Source organism: Pezoporus wallicus, unplaced genomic scaffold (assembly GCF_028554395.1).
Source record: "Pezoporus wallicus isolate ANWC-B61680 ecotype Strahan unplaced genomic scaffold, APGP_CSIRO_Pwel_v1 scaffold_6362, whole genome shotgun sequence".
Taxonomy (NCBI): Eukaryota; Metazoa; Chordata; class Aves; order Psittaciformes; family Psittacidae; genus Pezoporus; species Pezoporus wallicus.
Window position 1 is genome coordinate 1,337,864 of NW_026637663.1, and position 24,776 is coordinate 1,362,639.

General features: G+C 39.6%; 1 protein-coding gene across 8 annotated transcripts in view; it reads right to left on the bottom strand.

Moving 5' to 3' along the window:
- Nucleotides 1–24,776, bottom strand: part of GRM1 (glutamate metabotropic receptor 1) — a 183,066-nt gene that overhangs the window by 47,013 nt on the left and 111,277 nt on the right. For all 8 annotated transcript variants that reach the window (XM_057406852.1, XM_057406851.1, XM_057406853.1 and 5 more), the window contains exon 4: nt 19,015–19,250. In XM_057406852.1, coding sequence (XP_057262835.1) covers nt 19,015–19,250 — 236 coding nt within the window. The remainder of the gene's footprint in view (nt 1–19,014; nt 19,251–24,776) is intronic.

Below are 24,776 nucleotides of genomic sequence, written 5' to 3' on the forward strand. Positions count from 1 at the left end.
GTGAATCTTTTATTTTTCCTTCCTCTTTCATCCTTCAGAAAAATTACCATTGATCTACAAAGACTAATTTGAACACTAGGGTTTATTAACATTAAAAATAGAAAAGTATTTTGTTAGGTTTTGGTTGGTTTTTTTTTAAGGGACCTTCCCTTCCACTAAAAGAAGGAAAATTTTGAGCCATGTGAGTACTGGATTAATTGAAGTCACTCAAATTAGGCCAACACTTTTTTGAATGACCTTGAAGAGTTCAGGTGTCCTAAATTTCGAACTTATTTTTGTATTGGATGCAATAAAAATCTTCCTCTCATAATTTCAATTTAACAGTTACTCAATAGTCTTTTTTCTTATCTTAGTTTTGGTTTTAGTCTTTGTTTCTGTCAGTCAATCTTAAAGCTGAAAAAGGAGGGGGTATATACACACATACACTACTAAAACAAACAAACCAAACTAAACCAAACAAAACCCCTCAAACCCAAATACCATGCCATGGCTGCACACAACTGAAAAATGTTCCCAACGCTGCTAAGAGTAATACTTAAGCAGAGGGGGAAGGAAGGGAGACCAAAATTTCGTGAAACTCACTGTGAGTCTTTCGTTTTACCATATTGTGCCTCACACCTAATATCAGCTTCAGCTAGGTCCTTTGAAGGACCTGAATGTAAAGCAACCATGAATTTAGTCTAGTGCCTTTGTTGTGGAGTCACTGCAGAACTAACAGGGTTCTCAAGAGCATAGTGTGTATTTGTGCAAATCCTACTCGACAAACTGAAGAAAAATTATACTATGAGAATTATGGCTAGAAAGTATTTAACTTGCATGTATTAGGATAGGAGAAGTCTATGCTAATATTCAGTAAGAAATTAAGCACCAAAGATTATTCATTTGCAGTTCTCAGAATTACTAGGGTAGGAAGGCATTTGGGATGGAAAGAAATGTAAAAAACATTTCGATTGGGGGCTCTGATCAAAACCTAGCCAGTTGGTAAATTCTGAACAAACACACATTTGATGAAGAACACAGTCTGTTCACAGACGACTCCTGATTAGAATAAAAGGCAAAATGTGTTTAATAAAATTGTGATAAATTATAATGTTTCATCTGGAATAGGCAGATTTGTGGTTTATTACTAACTGTTATCTGTTGAATATTCAAGCTCACATCCAGTTAGCAAGTATTATGAGAGCTATCATCTTTTCTAGTGGTACTTACAAAGGTCTGAAAATCTTAGAAATTGTATACACTGCAGTAGCCAGGTCAATTTCTAGTCGGGTTTAGCTCTTGTAATTTTCTCCCTGCATAACTTCGCAACATCTTTGTAGTCCTCCTGATTGCCTCCCCCTTCCTCAAAAGGTCATACATTTTCTTTTTTTTCCTGAGTTTCAGCCAAAGCTCTCTGCTCAACCAGGCTGGTCATCCTTGGTGGCTTGTCTTTTGGCACACTGTCAGTAATGGCTAATCCTCTGAATAACCATGCCAAACTAATATTCTATGAAATAATTTTTGAAGAGGTTTCATTTGTTTGAACTCTTTTGCCATTATTGGTTCAAATATTTTACAAATATTGCCAGTTCACTCCCTCTTACATTCCATTTATAACTTCTCCTACATTATCTAACAAAGATAATAAAATTATTTAACAATTTTCACTTTAAGGCACTGCAAAATGAATAACAGATTATAAAGTAATTAGTATAACAATGTGTTCAAAACCTGTGCACTGTCTTCTTCAATTCACATCACCTTCTTAATAACAAGTGTGTTCTGTTCATTAATATTGTATAGCTGAATCAAATCCTCACATCCTGATGGTATAAAGAGGACTTGTCTACGCTGCTGCACTCATTACCATAGAATCATAGAATGTGTTGCATTTGAAAGGATCTTAAAGATCACCTGGTTCCAGCCCCCCTGCCAGAGGGACACCTTCCACTAGACCAGGTTCTTGAAAGCCCCATCCAACCTGTCCAAAGGGAAGTCACAGGCAGCAAGTCAGATGAGTGAAAGTTTTCTGTATGGAAACATCCAAACACCCATCTTTTTCATCCCCCAAACAACTGTAGAGCTACAAGAATTTCTGAAGTTCTGTTTTCAGAAGTAAGTGGCTATTTTCCAGGCAATTCCAGATGTAGCTGACTGCCTATGAGGGAAAGACAAGAAAATGCCACCTGGTCACCAGAACAAGCAGGACTGCAGGCTTCACTTGTTGTGGACTGTCTCAGTGACCTTGCTGTCTCTATGTGCAAGCTAATGTGACCACAAACCATTTGTGGGAAAATGACTTGTGTGTATGTGTGCTTTACCAAGCCAAAGGAGGGTCAGAGAAAAAGAGGCTTTGTTTCAATCTCAATTAAAAAATTATTTTTAATTCTCATGAGACAGAATGATAGGCTGAAAAATTTGTCACAGACCACAATAAATGCTTTGTTCAACATTCAACAAATAATCCCATTGCGGTAAATTATTGTTTCTTGTATGTATTCTGCTCCCAGGAAACCAGTTATTACATTGTATTTCAACAAAAGAGGACCATGTGGGGAATGGTTACCTCTTCACTTCCTACTTCGGTGTCTGATCTTTGCAACAGGGAGGCAAGTTCAAGAGGCAGCTGAATACAGTCGAAGAGAGGAGAGATAAGACATACAGGGAGGATGGAGAAGAACTATCAAAAAAGACATAAAATAAAGCAGGTAACTCAGTTCCCATTGTATGTGAACTATCTAACTGGATGAAGCTCTACTACTTCTCAGGTAAGTGTGAAGAAGGATGTATCATTTAAGGAAAGGCATCTTTCCTTAACTGCCTCTTGAACATCATGTCACCGTATAGGAAATAGCACTCTCTGTAGACTTGCAAGTTGCTCTGCCCTTTGGCAAGAAGAGAGGAAGCAGAGCTTTCACTGGGACACCTAAAAGGAAGGAATATCTTAAAATATGCAGGTTCTTCACCAGATTCAGAACATGCTGATAAGCATTTGGCATCTTACAGTACTCATGAAGCAATAAATGGAGTTCACAGCATTACAGACTTCATTTTCAGGATGTCATTAAACCAGAAAGGTTTTGCTTCCATTCTTCAAATCATTTTGTTTCCCCAAGAAAAGAGATTCAATTCATGCAATTACATTCATTTTTCCCTGAAAAGCTAGGATACAGTTACAGTTGCCTGGTGAGATACACTGCTATTTTCTTTCTGATTATGGGGAAATACATGGGTCTTTCAGATACTACTGCTTTGTTGCATCTGGAGAATGTTGCCTTTTAACTGGTTTGTGTACTTCTATTCTTGTATTAAACTACAGAGAGAAGTGAAAGCCATTAAAAGACGAGTATTCAGCAGAAGCTCCTCAAATATTTGCACTAGAATTCTCTAAGGCATTAACAGGATGCTGATTGCAGCAATATTTATATGCAGTGGCTTATTTATTTTCACTAGCAATGTTAGTCAAATAACTAATGAACCTCCTGAAATAAAGTTGATATTAGACTTATGAGGGTTTTGGGGGGTTTTACTTACTTTTACCAACATATTTCACAGGTGTCAACTCAATGGCGAAGGGAAACCAAAGCATTAATTCAGCTGTCAAGGCATTTCAGAAGTCTAACGCCTAAACTTTAGAAGATTACTCCGCTTTTTAGACATACTATACACGAACAGTATCTTCAGTTTACTTGTCTGCTTTGGTGAGGATGCCATATTACTCTTCAGTGTTTGAAAAGAAGTGTCTTCCTTTTGCCTCTCTTAGTGTGTCGGAAGAAGAGGGGAAAGATTTTAATTAAATTTACTTTCTTGGTTCTCCATATCATGTTATGTAAGCACATTAGGGTTTTAAGAGCTTAGTGTCAAAGGCTCCAGAATGAGGCTGGCATACACAAATACAACAGTGCCACAGCAAAGCAGAAATATTATGAAAAGAAATGACTGTACAAGCTGCTGACTCACTCATTAATCAGATGCAGGGGGACTCTCAGTCACTAGGCACTGGGCAGGAGAAAGGGGCCTGAGCAGCTCCATGCCAAGTCTGAACATTCAGCTCCAGCCCACTGAGAGCAAAACAAGAGGAAACTGATCTCTGACTGCTCCTGTATTTTCCTGTCTTTGCTTAGCAGACACAAGAGTCTGAAGCTCACTTCCCCTCCCTACCCTTTCTGCTTCTCTCCATGGACATTCAGACTCACACAACTATAGAACTCCAAGAAGAGCAGGTTTAACATGTAAACACCAAGTGGCAATGCACATAACTCATGCTCACACTGTGGGAGATGACAAAGCTGTGTTTGAATGTGCCTGTGCCCAAGGGAGCAGAAACAGCTTTCGTTTTATATCTCCTTTCTAGTGAACCAAAGGAGCTAAGCAGGAGATAAAACTGTCGTTTCCCAAAAGCTGGCTGCAGCATCAAGGGAATGCAAAGACTCGGTCTGCCGTATCTCTGTAGGTGGCAGTGCTGGGGTGAGCTGTCAGAGCACGTCTGGGTGAGATATTACATATTCACAAGCACTCCTAGCTGATGTGCAGTGCTGCAGCCTCTCTCTACCTTTGAAAGAGGCTAGAGCAAAGCTGGGGGCCTTTGCATCAGCTGGCAGTGTGGCTTTGCAAGCACTGAGTCACTGGAAGGGGAGGCAGGTGAGAGCAAAACAGGCTTATGGTGGAGAAAAAGTTCATTCTCCCCTTTTCCATAAATCTGCATTGTCTGCTCTGTCTCTTATGTTGGCTAGCAGTTAAAGAAAGGACTCAAAGGGAAATACAATGCAGCGCCTAAGGGCCATGATAACAACATAGCTGTCCGCTGCCCCAGGAGAGGGCTGTCTAACTTCCTTCACTGGGCTACCCTTAGCAACACATAGTTCTGTATCAACGCAGGTTTGCAATCTACACAGAATGTCCCCTTGCATTTATAATTATTATCTGTGAGAGATGAAAGAAACCAATCAGAGTCAAAAAGTTGCAAGAATACGTGTCCACAAAAAGTATTTATAGCAACTGGAAAAAAGAGTAGGAAACTGGATAAGCAGAGAACTTCCTCTACAAATTAATATATATAAGCACATGCTGTTACATGCAGGTCTGGAGAGATCCACTTAGAGCAGATGGCTTGACAGAAGCTTACCAGCATAACAGAGCTTCTGTACAGGATGACACTACAGCCTGAAGTCTCTGTGTTTCTTCCCACTGGGCTAAAACTCTTCATAAGGAATTTTACTTAAGAAAAAGCCAAGGGTTTATGGTCCTATGAGGATGATTTGCTGAGAGTCTTTCTCCTCTAAACAAGCTGCAAGCTGGTATTTGAAACCTTTTCTGTACATACCCACTGCTATAAGCAGTGAAAAGCTTGGCAGGAAATTTTAACATTGCTTCTCTTTGTTGCTAGTTTTTAGTGGAGTAATCATGATGAAATAGTTCTGCAGTGAAGACTGTGTTTAATAAAATAGAAACTGAAAGATATATAGAGTATGTCTCAACGCAGTGTAAAAAAAAACCAGTCCTCTTCAAATCAAAAAGATCTATATCTGTGATATTTGTATGTGTTGTGGCAATGAGATCAGCTTGAGAAATACAATTCACAGAATGTCCAACAGTGAAGCAACAGAACCAAAAATTGCCAAGAAGGTTAAGTTTTAAGGTTATTGATTACTTCATTTTGGCTATTATCTTAATTTCTGTTCTTTGGAATTAATAGACTGGAAAACAATAGAGAAAAATAACTGTCCCTGTTTGAGACAAATCAATTTCTGTACCTTGGACTCTCAGGGAAACACAGTTCAGTATCAGTTCAAATGGTCTGAAAAGAAACATGACTTTTCATGTATTTGTGGCATCCCTTTTATGGCTGAATACCTGTGCTAAACTGGGACTGTAGTTACAACTGCCGTAATGCATATAAAATTATGAACATTCATTATTATGCACATTCTAATGACGATGTTTGGAATTATTTCCATAGTGAAGTAAGTATGTTGTAAAGATATTTAAGCTATTTTATGATCGTAGCTTAATATGATCAATATTTGGCCCTTCTAGCTTCTGGAAATTCATCCCCAAATAAAATACTGTGATCACCTACTGGAAGAACTGACCAGGAATCTGACATGAAATGACAGTAGCTTCTTAGTACCTTCATAGGCAATATTCAAGCCTTGAAACTAGAAATCAATAAAATTCTGTATGTGATTCTGGATTTGGGGGACCCATCGTGTTGGAAGCAGTTTACGCTTTTAAAAAATCTAATTCAGATAGGACATAACATTCAATGACGTGTTCATTGTAGAAAAAGGGAACATAAAGGATAATCTGAAGTGATACCAGTGACTTTCTTAGAGACAGAAGGTAATTATTATGAGAGCTTGGCAAATAATTATTATGACTAATTTGTTTTCCTTAAAAGCTGGACTGTGTACAAACCGCCTGCAAAATGACCACAACATGTTCTATTATTTATTTGAAATTATTATTTAACTTCTGCAGGAACACATTATTTCGCTGCTCCTATTTTAATTAGAAATTAATATTTCATCTTATAAACAAGAATAAAATATGCCAGCTGATTTTTTTTTTTGTTCCTCGATTGAATGGCTTGCACATGTAATCAGCAGACACTGATTTCAAATCCCAATACAGTATTTGAAATCTATCGTTTCATTAGCTGACTAAAGTTTACTGCTGACAAAAGCATTTAATGGTCAAGATCAACTTTTGCATTGAAAGGACATAGGCAATAGCACAGTTATTCTAACAGAAAATTCACAATCCAGGGGAATGGAAAAGAAGGCTTTTGCCCTGCCTGATCCTGGGCAGAGGTCATACTCTCATCTGGCACCAAGATCCCCCAGTTCCAATTTATTCTTTGACTTTGATTCTATTTTGAAAATATTTTCTCTTCTTTTCTTCTGTCCCCTTTCCTGGGAATATAACAACAGGGAATTAAATTTGTTACACTTACTGTGTATATTCTATAGCTTCTTCTGTCACCCTCAGTCCAACAATAAACCTTCTCTGAACCTCTTTCTCAGACTCTGTAGGGTCCCATAAGTGCCCATGCTCCCAAAGCCTCAGGCACCTTATAATACCTTATTATCACAGAGACCTTGGATATGCCTGCTTCTCTCACTTTCTTTACAGACTTCCTCCAGTGCCATCCTGGAGACCCAGTCTCTCTCAGGACAGAATTCCACAGAGACCATTTTCTACATGACTTTAACTCCTGCGGAGAGACAATTAAAGTGAAAGAAAGCCCAACCTTCACTCTTCCCCTCTCTGTCAAGTAGCTACACAACCTTGCTACCTTATTTCCACACTCTATTAAAGACATATTTAGAACTCCTATTCTTAACAGATCTATTATTTGGAACAAGTCTAGCGGATAATGAGTTTCGCTACTCTTACATGAGACAGGAATGAACATCCTTGCAATCTAATTTCTTTAGAATGTAAAGAAATATTTGCAGATTTTAATGTTATTTGGCTAGCTTTAATCATGCTTTCACTCCTAAAGAAAACCACAAGCAAACAAACAAAAAGTTGAGTCAGATACCCTTACAGAGATCCTGTTATAACACACAACGCAAAAATGAAAAGCACGGGAAATAGGACTGATTAAATTCCAAGCATCATGCTTTTCGTATGAAGCCCAAGACTTTATCTGAAAGAGACAGAACTCAGTAATTGTGCTGCAGCTTTCAGAACATTAACCACCTTAGATACTTAAATTAGGAACCTGAATACATATTCAGGCACCTAATTAACTGACTTGATTAATACCTGAACTAGCTGCTGTTGACTTCTGTGGGAATTATATGAGAACAGTACCCTTAAAAATCAGGCCAATTTATCTAGGTCTCAGAGCATGCACTTCAGCAGCCTAATTTTGGATATCTTCATCAGAAAATGCTGGTTCAGAGTTGAAAAGAAAACCCCAACCTTCATGTTAACTATATCATTACATCTGAATGGGGCAAAGAAATTAGTAGAAATCTAGTCTTGATAGATGTTAAAAATTCAGCACCAGGACAGCACCCAAAACTATTAGGGTCTTTAGATCAGAGTGAAAAAATATGGTGAAAATAATAATTACACGTATTCATTAAATCATGCTCTCTGGAGATCTGTGTTCCTATCTACCATAAAGACAGCAAATGGAAGAAATCACATACAGTCTTTTCTGATATGGACATGAGATCCTGAGAGCTTCGAAGATATGAGTCAGGATTTCATGTTAACAACAGAACAAGGGCTCCCCTCATGGTAGGATACCAGTCCATGGCTAGCTGGCACAAGCTAGCTGGCCTGACTGGTCTTTTCCTATTTCAGATTCCAGTGGTTCTATACAAGTCTGAGGAACAGTCAGGAAAGATATCTAATATTTATCACACTTCAAAACACTACTGATTTAAGATGGGTTTCAGAATTCTTGCATGACAGTGTACCACCCACCAGCCAGTACTATTTTCTTTTTCTTTTATTATTATTCTAAAAGAACAAACCATTTCTTCCACACCTCTGTTTTCAATGTTAAAGTGGCATTAAAAATACCAACATTAGCTGCCCAAGCATAAATCAGTATGAAAACCAATGTGTCTCACCTCTGCAGAAGTATAGCTCCCTCCAAATTAATCCTTTGCCAAGTTCACTGTTGTTTTTGCATTGTGGGGTTTTTTAGTATAGTTTGGTTTGTTTTGTTTGAATAGACCATATCCTCACATAAGAAACCTTCTGTCTGAAGGCTAGTTTCCTGGAACCACATGTCTGCATGCTGATAGCGTGGATTTCACAAGTGCAATGTGAGTAATTGCTGCACATCCAGACTACACAGCAGCCCTGCAGCCATGTAATTGCTCTCAGGGACTCCCCTTGCTTCCCACAATGTAAAGCAGCTGCTGAAGGTGCTCTGGTAAAGTGGCCTCTGTCACCCTAAGTAGTGCCTACTTGAACCATGTTATAATTTAACTGAGAACACTCACAGATTTTGGTTAAATTCAACGTAGTTTTGAAATTATTGTTAGGAGGATACAAATATTTGCTTGTAACCATTGCAATATGCAATACATTAATTGCAAATATACAGATCACAATCTACTTTATGTTCTCCTTAACTGGACATACGCCTAGAGCTGTGTTCAAGTACATTGTCATAGAAAAAATTCATTTTAAAGCTATGCTAAGATTAGAAGCTTCTGAATGACGAATGCACGAGGACAATGCATCTCTGATTAGCAGCGAACTAGAGCTAAGCAAATCAGAAGATAAAATAAATGGCCCTAATCCTTATTCATACATTAAATTCAATAGAAAAAAAAAACAGAAGCAGTATGCTTTTGAATCTGAAATAATTTTCAAGGTATTCATTTTAGTATAGCTTCTTTTTTCCTGGGTATAGCTAAATGTGACAATGCAGGAGAAAAGGGCTATTAGCACAGCCAAACCCAAATTATTCAAGTACTTGAGAGCACTTGAGATCTCACAAGAAAATGGGACCCTGTCATGCGAATTTTTAGACAAAATAAACCTGGAAAAACAGGCAGAGTGAACTGGTCTTTTCAGAAAGCAGACAGTACACTGCATAGCATGATGTGTAGAGTGCTTTGATGAGAACAGCCCTGATTTTCCATTGTTATATAGCTGAGCCCAAATGCAGAGCTAAATTAAAGGTTCAAACTTACAGGTTCCTCCAAAGCTCCTTTCTATTATATGAATCTCAAAAATCTGAGCTGAAGGAAATCTTTGGAAATTGACTTGTCTCACACCTTGCTGTGCTGCAGTGGCCCTCTCTGGCTCAGTCTGCAACCCAGCCTACCTGTAGTAGCTGCTTTCACTATTTTTAACTAGTTCCCTCCACACTAGCAGACTCCTGTGCGCCCCCAGACCTCCCAGTATGAGTGGGAAAACAAAAATTTATTCTGGTGGTGCTGCTGCTGCTCTTTGGAGCACACATCTTCCACCAGGTTATTCTCCCTGTGTGTACCAATACAGCTTATTCTGAGTAAGACAGTTTGTGGTTTGTGTGGTTCAAGTTTACCTACTCATTCTCACCATTTATTGTTCTACACCACTACTTGCCCAAGACCTATGAAGAACCCCCACATTTATTTTAAGACCTTTATTTTTCAGAACATATCCTTGCAAGCAAAGGGTATCTCTAGTCTGCAGCTAGACCTGTGTGAGTGAAAGAATCATCTTGTGGGTTTGTGCCTACATGTTAGCTTCTACTGTGTCTCCTTTGTACCTGTATTTATGGGGTAATGCTACCGTAAAATTGGAAACTGAGTTTTAAAATTTCCACCTACAGGTAAATAAGGAAAGTGAAGATAGGATCTAACAAAAGACCAGAAAGTGCTGACAGAAGGCAGTTGGCCTTGTTTTCAGGTCAGTTACCTGTTATTTCATCTGGTTTACTTACTGACCTGGTTAAATGCTTATGTATAGGCTAAGTGTTCTGATGTGTGACCTGCACAAGCAGTTAATTTCTAGGAATAAGTTAATTAATCTGTGTGCTTTCATCCTCATTATGCTATTGATACAAGTTCAAAGCACCTGTGGCTGTCTGAGCAGTCAGGAGTGCCCAGTTGCTCTCCAGGCACAGGAGATAGGAGCTCCAGGGAGGCAAAAGGGAGCACGATTCATGTGTCCTGTTCTTTTGCAGCACCAACAGTTTACTAATGTAATGGAGAAGACTGAATGTTACAAGCCTACCTAAGAAATTACTTAATCCCAGAAGTGGAAACTTTGATTGTTAAAAGACACAATGGAAAATGTAGGTGTAAATACTAGATTCAGAAAGCTTTTGTCGTATCCTGCTGTAACACGTATGTGTTCTGCAAACTGTCTTCTATGCTATTTACAAAGATGTGTATGTATATCGCTTCTTTCCTTCATTTCATGATGATCACATTTTTACATGGATCCTAAAAGGAGAAAAATATTTATTGTTATTGTATTTTGATAGACAGCTTGGTTTAGAAGTATCTCTGGGACCATAAAATTTTAGATAAGTGTAGCTGCTGTCTTCCAAACACAGAAATAAGAACTTAGAAGCAAATGAACAAAAACCTGGCCATCTTCTCTGAATAATTCATATGATCTATCACAGATTAACACATTATTAATCTTCCTCTTCTTTAAGCCTTAAAAGCTGTCTGTCACCTTGTCTGGGAAATAAAATGAGACTACAGCTCTCCTGTCTTATCTGCTGTAAAAAAGCCTTGACTAAAAAGTGTAGCAGCTAGAGTTCTTTCAGACAAGTTGTCTCTAATAGGCTTCATTCTAAGTGCCCATGAAATTGAGATAATTTTTTGACCACTACTGTGGGGTGGCTCCTAGGGTCTCCTGCCTCATACTGAGAGCAAAGACAGTGACACAGGACTCAGCTCCTCTGCTGCAGGGAACTAAGTATATATACAAAGTATATAATTCAGTGCGGGAGTTAGGGAGGGTAAATTGCAGGATACGTAAGGTAGAAGCTATTGACATGCCATGACATCTTGAAGAAGTTATGGCATGTCAATAGCTCGCTTCCTTCTTCAAAATCTTAGGAATGTGTCTCCCTATATTCTGCACAAGTGATTTACCAACAGTGACTGATCTGACAGAGTGTGACCTCAGGCTACTGTCTTATTTTGACCTGTTGTAGCAAAAATAGCTCCTACCGTAGGTGAGTTTACTGACAGTCTCATGGAAGCCTTGCAGATGTTGAGATTAAAGTAATGTTCTTAGAACAGCACCTATGAGCACTTCTGATACTGCAGAATGAGCCCTAATAATGTCTGCTGGATGTAATTTGTCCACCTTGCACATAACCTGAAACACTGATAACCACTCAGATCAACTCTCACTAGAAATGCATTCTCCCTTTCAACAAAGTGTAGGAAAACAAACAAGGACACATCCTGGACTGCTTCGTCCACTGATGAGAAAAAGAAGGACCCATGTTATCTGATACAAACCCATAGAAACTAAGATAGGTCTTGAGAAAAAAAAAAAAATCCTTGAGTAAGCGAAACTCTGAAGTGCGTTGCTGATGGACTGGACATGGTCTGAAAGATGTATTATCCAAGTACGAAACTGTCTAAGGGTGGGAACAGGCCAGCCATCAGTCTTCTGTCTTCCTAATAAGTACAGTCTAGGAGAACTTCACAAATACAGGAAAACAAACATCATGAGAGGCATGAGTAGACACTCTGTAGATCTTCTAAAAAGATATTATTATCCTATGCCAGAAAAAAACCCAACCTCACCAAAACTGTAAGGACTCTGTCTAAGTCTGGATGAGATAAAACCTGTTACTTTTTTATGAGTGGATGGCAATGGTGACAAACACTTAAGGATGCTTTTCAGAGAAAGAGTAACAAGAAGCAAACGGGTCAAGCTGGCTCCAGAAACATTTGTTGAAATGATTTGATTTAGTAGCTTGGGTATAATGTCCCACCAGCATAACTGTACTACTCCTGTACTTGAACTGGCGTTCTTGTAACACTGCACTGCTTTTTGTATGTGCTGCTGTATGAGTCTCTGATACCTAAAACTCTGCTGCACCATGCTCATCTCTTTCAAATTATGACTATACCAAGCAAAGTGAATAATTCAAGGTCTTTACAGTGACAATACAATCTATATTCCCTGCAATTTTTGTCTCAAGAAGTATGACACTGCATTATTCATACCAAAGCATAAATGCCTTTTCTGGAATGCTTAGTCTTCCTCACAAGCTCTTTTCTGCTACCCTTACTATGCTCTACCTATGACTTGAAAAGCTGTGAAGATATATGCTGGAGATCTAGGGTGCAATGAAAACTTAGGTCTAAGCAAGTTTGCTGATGCAGAAAGAAGACGGGAAAAGATACAACTTCTTAGAACCAAATTTGATACAAGAATATGGTGGCCATACAGATCCTTGGCAGGAATGAAGACAAGCAGCATCCTGGGTTGTATTGATAGCACAGTCAGTGACTGGGGCATGTAATTGCCTCCCTACTACCGCCACCATTTGCTTTGCACTCATCAGGCTGCATCTGGACTATTTCACTGGGTTCACAAACTGTGAACCCCAATACAGAAAGACACTAATAACCTAAAGCATATTCAGCAGAGGCCCATCAAAATGACGCAGAGCTGTACTCCTTGCTCTTTGAGGACAGGCCGAAGGACTGGGGCTTATTCAGCCTGGAGAAGAGATGGCTGCAAGGGAACCTTACAACAGCCCCTCATACCTGTGGAGTGGTTATTGAGAAGAGAGAGGTTCTTCTTGGTGAAGCATGGTGGGAGTATAAGAGATGACAGGCATAACTTGAAAAAAGAGAGGTTCAAACTGGATATGAGACAAAACCTTTTCACATTCAAGCAGTGGAACAGGCTGCCCAGAGAAGACGTACCACCTTTGTCCTTGGAGGTTTTCAAGGCCCCAGTAAATAAATCCCTGAGCAACCTGGTCCAAACTCACAGCTTACCCTGCTCTGAGCAGGTGGTTGGACTGCAGTCTCTCTGAGCTCCCTTCTGACTGACTGATTCTGGGACTCTGGCTGAACTCAGACTGATCATTTGTAGTGCTTTTCAATCAAAACAGGAATTAGCAGATAAACCAATCGTTATGGCATGACCAAGGCATGAGTAAGCAACCTACAGGGAGCTTGGATCTACTTTGGAAAAAACCCAAACAACTACATTTCTTGTTCTTGTCCACCACAAATACATTCACTGATAAATAATCCTCCTCAAAGATCAATTGAATCAATGCTTGAATCATGAATTGTCCAGTTTGCTTCACTTTGCTGTGCTGAAAAATGTCTGTGCTGATTGCCTGCCAATGTATTTTGTTGTCCCAGCAAATGAACTGCTGTGAGCATAATCTGATGTTTGCATCAGTTCCACAACCAATTCCGTAACTGTCTCTTATGGTGCAGAGAAGCACTCATCAAAAGTCATTTACGTAAACTACAACCATTGTATTATCTGCCACGAGGTCAATAAAGCATTCTGTAAAACAGTAGTCAGACCTCTGTACAAGTGTTTACACTACTCTGAATTCTATACCATTTCTGTGAGAGTGAGACTGGCATTTAATTCTGGCCTGTGTGGGCTCAGCAAGTCCAGTGGAGAAATATTTGTCACTGTAGTTTTGTGGAGAGAAAACCACTTCCATTCAGGCTATTTCTGTCAGATCAGGAAAGAGAAAACATCCTACAGAACTGCTGGAAGGGTACCTGAACTGTGTATGCCTGACATGCCATCTATCACCAGTCTACCATTTGCTGTCAGGGTACAACCTCCATACAATTTCCGAAATGCAGAAAAGCCTGAATTGTCTGATGAACAGAAACAAGCTGTGACTACTGCTTGGGCTGTGTGCTAAGGGAACTTAATGTGAGATCCACCCTGATTTAGGTAGCTTCTTAAGTATCTCCAATTCAGAAACAGATTTTTTAATTTTTTTTTCTGTTTGTGCTAAAACAGTCTGATCTGTCCTGACTTTTCATTTGAAGGGTATGAAGAATGCTGTGAAATAACAATGAGTCAGGGGTCCACGCAGAGTTGCAGGATATGCTTTGTTTTCTAAAGAATGTAGCTTCTATGTGGAAAACACTGAAAGTACCATAGTGGCATGGACAGTTTATGAACTGGACTGGAAGTGGTTTGGGCCTGCTATCCTATCAAGGAAACTACAGGTGAATCTCTTTTCTACTGTGCTGTGTTGACCTTGGCTGGCTGGCAGGTGGCCACCAAACTACTCTCTCACTCCCCATCCTCAGAAGGACAAGGGAGAGAAAATAAAATTAAAACCTTGTGGGTCGAGATAAAGGGGGATTTAATAAAGAAAAGCAAAGGCCATGCATGGAAACAAAGAAGAGCAAAAATATTCTCTACCTCCATCAGCCGGTGGTGTCCAGATACTTCCTGGGAAGTTGGGCATCAATATGTAGTAGTTTCTTTGGAAGACAAATGCCCTAATAATGAATGCTCCCTTCTGACCCCGTCCTTTCTCTTAGCTTTCCTGGCGCAGCATGACATTATATGGTATGGGAACTCTGGTCAGTTTGGGTGAGCTGTGCTAGCTATGACCCCTCCCAGCCTCTTGCCCACTCCCAGCTTACTGTCCTTTGACAGGGAAGAAGGGGAATAAGAAGTGGAGGGAGCCTCCATCATCTACAAGCACTGATCAGCAGTGGCCAAAACACTGGTGTGTTATCAACACCTTTCTGGCTGTAAATGCGAAGCACAGCACTATGAGAGCTGCTACGGAGAAAGTTAACTCCATCCCAGCCAGATCCAATCCATCTACATACAAGAAAGTTTCTAAATGAGAGGCTTTTGGCCACAACATTAGCAAGGAATTAGTCAAAAACAGCTCCCAACTCATTTGGCCACCACCCAAGTGTGAAAGGTAAGTTCTTCAATTTTTGCAAGCAGGGATAATCCAAAAGAGCAGTCACTGCTACTCTTGATGACTATCTTCTTTTCCCAAGAATTTGTGCTACTACCACATAGACACAGGTCATCCAGATAAGCTATTCTGAAAACACGGAAAATTGTTAGGCAACCCACAGACTTCACAGAGTAGAATGCCCTTGGACTTGCATCCTTCCAGTAGTACTTAATTCAGAGAGAAACTTTCCCTCCCGCAAAATATACATGTATATTCTGATCTCAGCGGAACATGAGCACTCCTGAAGGACATCAGTCTTCTCAGGAACTGAATAAGGAAATTCAAGCAGTAGTTTTTGTCATTGGAGAAGGGAGATTTCTAGGAACGGGCTTTCCCTTGCTTCATAGACAGTCTGCAATCCCAAGCTAGTGCTGACTCAACAGCAACAAGGTGTTAGAAATTGCAAATGCAGCAGCTATAATTGCTTGAGAAGAAATCCTTGCCTATCCATGAATGCTAAAAATTGAACTTTACATTTCAGTGGCAATTCTGAATAAATCACTCAGTAAAGTGATTATGTTGTATACGAGCAAATTATACTGGGCAGACAGCAATTGAAGATTCTCAAATACAGACTTTGCCATTAATCTCCTTTTCAAAATGGATATTCTGAGTCTTTTAAAATTAAGGTAGTTGGAGAACAACATTTCCTTTTCTTTGTTTCTGGGTGCTCCTAGGCAACCTACTGCTGGGTAAATACAAACACACGATGATCCCTTAAATATCACAACTATTTTTGTCCTTGCTTTTCCTTTTCATTAGTTTCCTGAGATGCTGACTCTCCAGACATGGAAGATGAAGTTGAGCAGTTTGCTGACTTTGAAAATTATGGGTCTGCTTTGTTCTCAGTAAGGACTACCATTGCACTTCTGGAATACAGAACAGATCAGGCTCCAGAGATGGTGATTGCCCATGCTAATAACGTGCAAGGATTCCTGGGACCACAGAGGATTCAGCTTTTTCCATAATGCAGGACCTTACGTACCTTGTTACAGGAATATTGATGGAATACTGTGAGGTAAGAGTGAAAGCTCTTAGATATAATGGAGTAAAGGTGCTTGATACCAGTATTGAATACAGATAATTTTCCTGGGGTGATGCAGTAGTAGGAGAAATACTTAAATCTGCAGTACTGCAAAGAAGTCAGAACTTTGTCTACTGGCACTTTTAATAGATTTCAAATATTAGTGCTTATTATTTATTGAGCAGCATGGATCCTTTCCTTCAAGTTTGTGCATGGAGATACTTTGCGAAAGAGGGAAGAGTAATTCAGACTCCTTTTTGCAGAGTTTGCCAAAAGGTCTGCTTCCAAACCTGTGAGAGGTAAAGGCAGTGGTTTCTTAGCACTGTCTACTATAACTTCTTGTAGAGAAAGGCTCCACCAGCAAGCTTTGAAGCTGTTAGCATTTGAAATTACATTCTTAACCTTGCAGAAAGGTCAGATAAAAACACGTGCAGAAAATTCTGGTGATGCCAGAAAGTCACCAGTCAGATTTGTGCAGTTAAAAAAAAAATAATACAATATTTTCTTGCCCCCATACTTGCTGGAGACATGTAGGTCTCTTGATTCTGTGGGTACACCACTACTGGGAATGGATACTTTCTGGTGCTTCTGTTTGGTGTTTTGAGATGTTTATGAACTTCTTCACTGTGTGTGATAAGCCTGAGGGTTATTCACTACCAAATTTAAGAGCTGATTGTTTCTCAGCAAAGCCTAAGAAGTATTGCACATTTTGAGGCTTCATACAAAAACTTACAGCTTTTTAGAGAAAGAAGTCTGGGTGACTGAATTGTGACTATTTACTGTCAGAATCTACCAATGTAGACAAATGGGCTTGTATTCCACTAGTATTATCAGAATGTAGTGGTTCCTGTCTCTAATACCTGAAACTTTGAGAAGCACAGAACATCATGGCAAGAATGTAATAGTACCTCTGCAGCGTCCTTTCCAGTGTCCAGTGGCTTCAACCCTGGGATGTCTCGAGCCAGTCTGGGGTGGTTTTGGTTTAGTAGGTATGCTTGCTTGCTTTTCTCCATAAATTGGTCCTCATTAATTTTCTTCCATGAATTTGTTTAGCTGCTTTTTTGGCTCAAGTACAATTTTAGAATCTACAGCAACCACTATCTGAAAACTCATCTGCACATTCAGTGCAGAAGTGCCCCATCTCAATCATTTTGAACTTTCCAGCTGGTATTTGCCTTTGATGCAGCAGATGAAGAATGACTATGCTGGTTCAGACTAAAGTTTTTAGTTTCATAACTGAACAGAGGCTGTGTAACAAACTAGCAGTGTTTACAACAGCTGCAGAGATTCCTCTGAAGGAGACCGTTTTAGAGAGTATCAGCATGAAATTTATGTGAATGGAATGAACAAAGCAATGTAATTTAAAGTTTCTTTTCTTCAGAAGGCAGGCTATGCATTTGCACTGTGCACCAATCATTCAACCCCTCCTTAGTAATCTTTGCCCTTGTTTGCTTATATTAACTCCTTTGTCTGAGCTGAAGCAGTCTCAAAGCCAATTAAATCTATATACCATAAATCAACATTTTGGTAGAGTCCAAAGCTAATGACTCCTTTGAGTAAAAAATATCAGTATAAATTCAACATTGATTTAGCCCATCTGTCTTGCTGCTAGCCACCCAGCACCCACATGGGCCAGCCTGTCTGCCCATCAGCACGTCAACCAAGTTTTGAGTCAGCGACAACTGGGGGGAAACAAAAGGTAGTGTGGAAGCTATTGTTAAGTGTTACTAATGGAGAAAGGAAGAACTAGAAACACTATGAAAATTCAGCTCAGGAGCACATGAAAACCAACTGAGATTATTGCTATTAGATAGAAGAGGTGGAGATGTAAATAGGACAGAAAGCCAAGGGAAGCCAGGCTTTGTTAGTTTTCTTTCTAATACAATAACTTCCTTACTATCAGAGTGTAGCTTTTTGACTAGAAACATTTGCAAACTACAGACAAAATATTTGAAAAAAAATACTCAGCAAGTATTTTACAAAAATCTCAATTTACTAATAAATTACTGAAATATTTTGGTTTACTTTCTCAGATTCTACAATGGAAGAAAACTTGTCTATGCACAGTTACACTTCTTCTGCTATAAGGTGAGATCTACTTCTATCTGTAAGACAGCGTGGGTTTTAGATGAATGCTATATAGTGGAAACATACTATAAGCTTATTATTCAGCTATTCAGAAAAGCTGACTTCAGAAAAAATAGTTCCTACTTTTGTCAAAATTTAATGGTTACTTATTTTTTAAAAGCCATATTACAAAACCGGATACTCTTGTCAGCCTCAGCATAGGCCTAAAACATGAAAAGGGAATAAGTCACTCTGTCACACAGCAGAACTAAATTGAGAAGAGGCTGTGAAACCAGAGCCGGACATACTCCTGCCAGAGCTGGGATTTATATCTGTACAATTTGGGGTTGGCACTTTTCACTGGTGATTTATACATTAAAAAAAAAAACAACAAAAACAAAAACAAAAAAAATCAACCCAAACCCAACCAACCAACCAAAAAAACCCCAAAGCAAAACAAAAAAAAGAACAACAACTTTTTGTCAAAACAGATTCAAAGAGGAAATAGTTGACAGGTTACCAGTGCAGTTCTTCTGGAAGTTGGGGTTCTCTAGTGGGTGCCCTGGGATGCGGCACTGAAATCTGTGCTGCCAGAACTCAGGAAACCAGGGGTTGCGGGTGTTGGTGTCCAGGCGCAGCTTCAGGTAGTAGTCGTCAAATGACAAGACCTCTGGAGACTGCAGTTTGATAGTGATGCCTCCATTTGCTTCAGGTTCGTAACCTTCAATGACTTCATCTCTGTCTGCCCAACCGTCACTGAAAAGAGGCAAAAAACCCACTTATTACACAAAGACAAGAAGCTTCTTTTAAAAATGCAACCAGCCAAAGGCAGGCCAACATCCTCAGAAGCAAGTGATTTAGGGGAAATCTAAAGGTATATCTAAAAGTCAGGCAGAGGGGGAAAGAAGAAAGCGCAGTGATGGAGACCTGTAATGACCAGTCTGACTGATTTCATACAGAGTCCTCATTAACTCATCTGGAATGATGAGGACTTACCCTTTTCTCTCTGGAAAAGGGTTTTGGGCATAGCTTCTGTTGTCTTTATGACTGAAAGGATTCTGCCTTATTTAGGCTGTCTTGTAAGGGGTGGAAATGGAAAGTGTTAATATTGATGGAAAGGAAATCATGGAATGAGCCAGGATCCTCAATGTTTTGCAGAAGAGATATCAGCACGCGTGGATCATACAGCTAGAAGAGTAATTCAGATCAAACATAAAGGCAGAAACACACTGTATTGGGAGAGAATGGATTAGGAATATGCAGTAAAGTTGACTAAACTGAAAAGAAAACCAAGTTATTCACACGCTGCATGGGATGTGTGCTAACACACGCATCTTTTTTTCTTTATATTTTTTTTAACAAATAATGCTTTTCTATTTTACTTCTTTTTACTCACGTAAGAGATACTTTTAAAAACCTGAAGGTAAAACTCTTTCATGACAACATTATTTTGTAGAAATCCTATTTTAACAAGTTCAAACAAAGTCCATTGGGCTTAGCATCTGAATTTTAGTTTAGTATTTATAACACGAAGTCCATTGATTTAGTGTCATTCTTCAGTTCTTATTAGGGTCCCCTAAGAACACTACTATTACAGTCTAATTTAAGTGCAAATATAAGTTGGCTATTGCTTAATTTTAACATGCGAGACATGTCATGGGAGAAATAGATTATTCTGGCACTTCAGATCCAGCTCCATCCACTCAGAATCAAATCAGTGGTACTGCTGCAGTGAAAAGCAGATAGATAAAGCAGTTGTAGTGGCAAAGAGCTCAAGGAGAAAAATGTGACAGAGCACTTAGACAGAAATCTCTGATTCACCCAAAAGAGGCTTGCATCCTGAATTTCAGACAGACTGAAAAAAGCCTCTTACACAGAAGAGTCGTGGGGTGCAGGACATAGCAGCTGAGGGCATTTATGAGACACTCAGCAGGTGCCTGGGACTCCACATGGAAAACAGACAAGATTGAAGTAGCAAGCTGTCTTGGAAGTAGCAAGTCCTAGTCAAATAGGTGTAAAGTCACTATGTATTGGGCACATGTGAATCTTTGGTCCCTAGCCACCAGACTGAACAGTTGGCTGATTTAGCTGACAGTTATATAAACTGTTGCATCTGAGCCGTAGGCACCAAGGAGAAAACAGCAGGTATCCATGGAAATCCTATGTACTGAATGTTTTCCATATGAGACTCACAACCCAGGCCTCTATTACAGGAAGTTATTTAAGACATGAGACATCGGCAGCCTATCTAGTGATCAACAGGTCCCTTTCGACCTGGGCCCAGGGACTAACAAAGCTATACTTCAGGATGGCATTACATGGCACCTTTGAGCCAGGATTTCCTCTTTGTTTTCACCTTTGCCAAGGCCTTGCAGTAGAACGGACCAGTATTTCTGGGCTTACAAATCACTGACCAGTATCTTCATACAGCCAAGCAGGATGAGATACACATGTATGCATGTTGCATCTCACATGTGGTACGAGAGCGGAGAGCAGGGCTTGGCACAGAGAGCAGGTCAAAAGGAGGGAGGCAGTGATGGCTGGAGTCCCATTGCGGAACAGGGGTGGGCATGATGTGGTATTCCAAAGTGACTCACTCCACAAGGCAGTTATCTGCTGGGTCACTTCTTCCCACAGCCATCAATGCAGGCCTGCTCAACTCCTGCTTTTGTACCTGTATAGCCCAAATGATAAACCACGTAGCCTCAGCACAACAGCTGCACTTGAACTGCAGAATTCAAAAGCCAAAACTTGTCCATCCATGCTCCCTGCCCCAATAGACTTGAGTTTTGGAGACAGAAAAAAGCCACAGCTCATCCTCTCTGCATCCCCCCACTCATCAGTTGTCCACATGCTAGGAGCAGCTAGTAAAATGTTCTGTGAACCCTGACTGCCTCATGATAGACCACGGTCTAGGCAGCCCTACAAAAGTAAAACCACGAGAATGACATTTTTGGTTTTCACATAATTCAAGCCATAAACTTACACAAGAGAAAAAGACATCATATTTATTTCTTCTTATGTGGGAAAAACTGAGCAAGAGGTCACTTTAACAGCACAAGTAATTGAGTCTTAATTGCATGATTACTTCATTATTTGTCACAATGTTTACGGCTCGCAAACTGTATACTCAAGCAGAAATATTAGTGAGTCAAAAAAAATAAGTAAATCAGGCCACTTTTTGCAAGACTTTCTAGAAAGAAGCTAGTTTCTTTACTGCTTAAATTCCTACCAGCCAAATATTTGAGTGAATTATTTCCTATCCTCTGTAAGCTTGGCTTGGAAAATTGCCACATTCACTTGGAAGGCAAAGCACAGCAGCTCTGCAAAGGCAAGAGAAAGTATATTTCAAGTTCTCTGAGAGCAGCTGATAGAAAAGTTCCCCTAAATTGGAACACAGATTCTCACCTAATGTTTCTTTGTCCCTTTCTGGCACCAAATGCTTTTTGTTCTCTCTTCAACTTCTTCAAATTGTTAAATATGGCTGATACATGAAATTTATTTTGCATACAGAGAAATGTGAAGAAAAGGCACTGGAATCAGAGAAGTTCATATGTGTTGAAGTTTATATGGGAGCTTTGCTCTGCTTTGCGAAAAAGAGCCCTCTGGTCTCTTAGGGGAGCCCTGCCATCCTGGCAGCTGTAGGCAGGCTGTGCTGAAAGCTGCCCTAAGAGGGCTGTGCACCCCTACCAGGAGCCATGGGAGGATTATTAGAGACCTAAATTCTTGTTATAATCTCTATGTTCTTTTTTACTGTTTATATAAGAAAGAAGGGTTGCCTGGGAGCTGTGCATCCTTAGTGCCATATGGATAAATGGATATTGTTTCAGAAGACAATGTTAAAAAAAAAATCACATTTTTAATGCAGGGCAACAGCACGAGACTGAAGTCCAGATGACAGCGTGCATGTCAGTGACAGAATCACAAGACCAATAGCTTCTTAAATGGAAAAAATGAAATCTCATTTTAAAAAGGCAGCACATAATATTCTTTTGTTGTCAGAACTGAGTACTTTCTACCTACTTTCCTTCTTTTATCCTGCTGATTTGCAATAGCACCACACATAGCATTTCTTGCAAAACTGCCTTCTGAGTGCCTTTCTTGCAGATTTCAGGAAGTGGCCAAAAATTATCACCAAATCTGCCCTCCCTGATGAGTGTCTGCTGTAGGTTTTGTGTGACAGCCTGGTCTTGAAACGTGACAGGTATCTTGTGCAACAGTTGATCTGAAGCTCTGTGAGGGGGCTTAAAGTGTGAAGACAGCAACAGTGAGGGAGGGAAAAGCACGTGGGTGTCAAACCAGCAACCACTCTGCTCACGCTTAGGAGAGAAAGAACTGCTTTTGTTATGTTTCTGTGGTGTTTGTCACAATCAAAATGGTCAATGATATTCTGCAAGCTACTCTCAGTACAAGTCCCAGTCTAGTGGCTGACATTCATGATGCCAAATCCAAATTTCAACTTTCAATCATGAACAAAAATCAGGCAGAAAAAGAGAAAGCCCAGAGCTACCCCATCGAGCTTCTGAAGTCCTATTGTCCATTATCACAGGTAAAGTTGGAAGAAAAAAAAAAAAAGAAGCTTTTTTTTCTTAACCAGTTCACTATTCTGTTAAAGTGTGACAATGCACATCTCTGAATTGTGGCTTAAGTATCGTAGCCTCCCTATGTTTCCTGACATGCAGTCACATATGTTCTTGTGACTCGAAAAACCAGGAGAAATGTAAAGGGTCTCCAATTTCCTCTTTTCCAAACATGAACACTGTCAGCTGCTTTTCACAAGGGCTGATGAGACAACCAGCAATCAGGCTTTCTATTTTCATCTGCTTAGGTCTTAAACAGAACAGCACCCAGAGAATTAACATTCCAGATGCTTTTTCCAAATAGGTAAACAAACATTAAAAAGTACACATGGTATTGTTCATAGGGACTACCTGCCCATGATTACTGTGGGAGGTGGCATCCTTTCGCAAGTAAAATAAATGAAACATGTTTGTCAGTCACGGACACTGGTAATTTGGTCCTTGCACCTTGTAAGGTTTGATCTGACCGCACACTCCTCTGTGTGGAGGGCTGCATCATTGGCAGCATTGTCGCATCACTTTGCATTAGCTGAGGTAATGTTTTCTTAAGAAGTCTGCATTAATGATAAGACTTTCCTTTTCTACTGTATTGGCAAAGTCATGAAATATAGAAAACAAATTAAGATCAAAAAGCTCCTTATAAATTCTATCAATTCTATGCAATAATATATATATATTCTACACAATAATCTTCTGCCTATGGTAGATACTCTTGTCATTGTAAAACCAAATAGATCAATCATATTAAAATAATTTCCATCTTTTCTTTTTTTGGACAGGTTCTGTTCCTGTGCTAGTAGGTATTTTTTTCCACTTCAAAAACAATGTTACATATAGCCATACCTATGTAAATGGAAACACTTGTTCTGCACTTTCAATCTTCTCAGGAGTTCCCTGCAGATATCTCACTCAAGTAGGGTAACAGGGCACCAGTTGACCATAATTGTCACACAAAAGGATCACAGTCTGTATTCTTGCCTTTCTTTTCTTTCCACAAAACTAAAGCCCATGTTAATATACCTTCCTTGTCATGTTGATACACATCCCTGTAGAGCACATTTCTGAATGCTGCTTTACCATTGCTCTCAAGGCTGCCAGCTGGCCTGCTGTTATGCTAAATTTCTGTTAGACTTAAATATGAGGACAGCACCACTCAAAGAATTCAAAATTCAATAATGTGCTATGCCATTTTGTTATATATGTCAATACTTCTATTTTTAATGGCAATTATTATGTGCTGGATTATATAAATAAAGGGTTGGACATTCTAGTTGGAAAGTACTTTGTGCAAAACCATCTTGCTGTATGGTGCTCAGCCACTGCTTATTTAGCTCAGACACTGCTTATTTAGAGGCATTTCAAAATGTTACAAAACCCTAAATAGTGATAAGTGGGGTTTAAATATTTATTATTTGGTTCTGATAGATGCCAGTGCTGTGGATTTCCAGAGCTGGTCAGACCTGGAAGCCTGCAATTGTTTTCTCTTTTTATACAAGTCTTTTCTGACAGCACCCCACTGGAATATCCAGCAGGGACTCTCCTGCCTGCAAGCAGGAGTTGTACTACTGTGATGGCCTCCTGCCTGCTCTTCTGGCAGAATGGACAGTAACTCAGAGCTCACCATAAGGCCAACTCAGAAAGTATCACTGTGACAGTGATAATTTCATAGGCAGCTGCACCAAAAAAATCAGTGTTGATACTT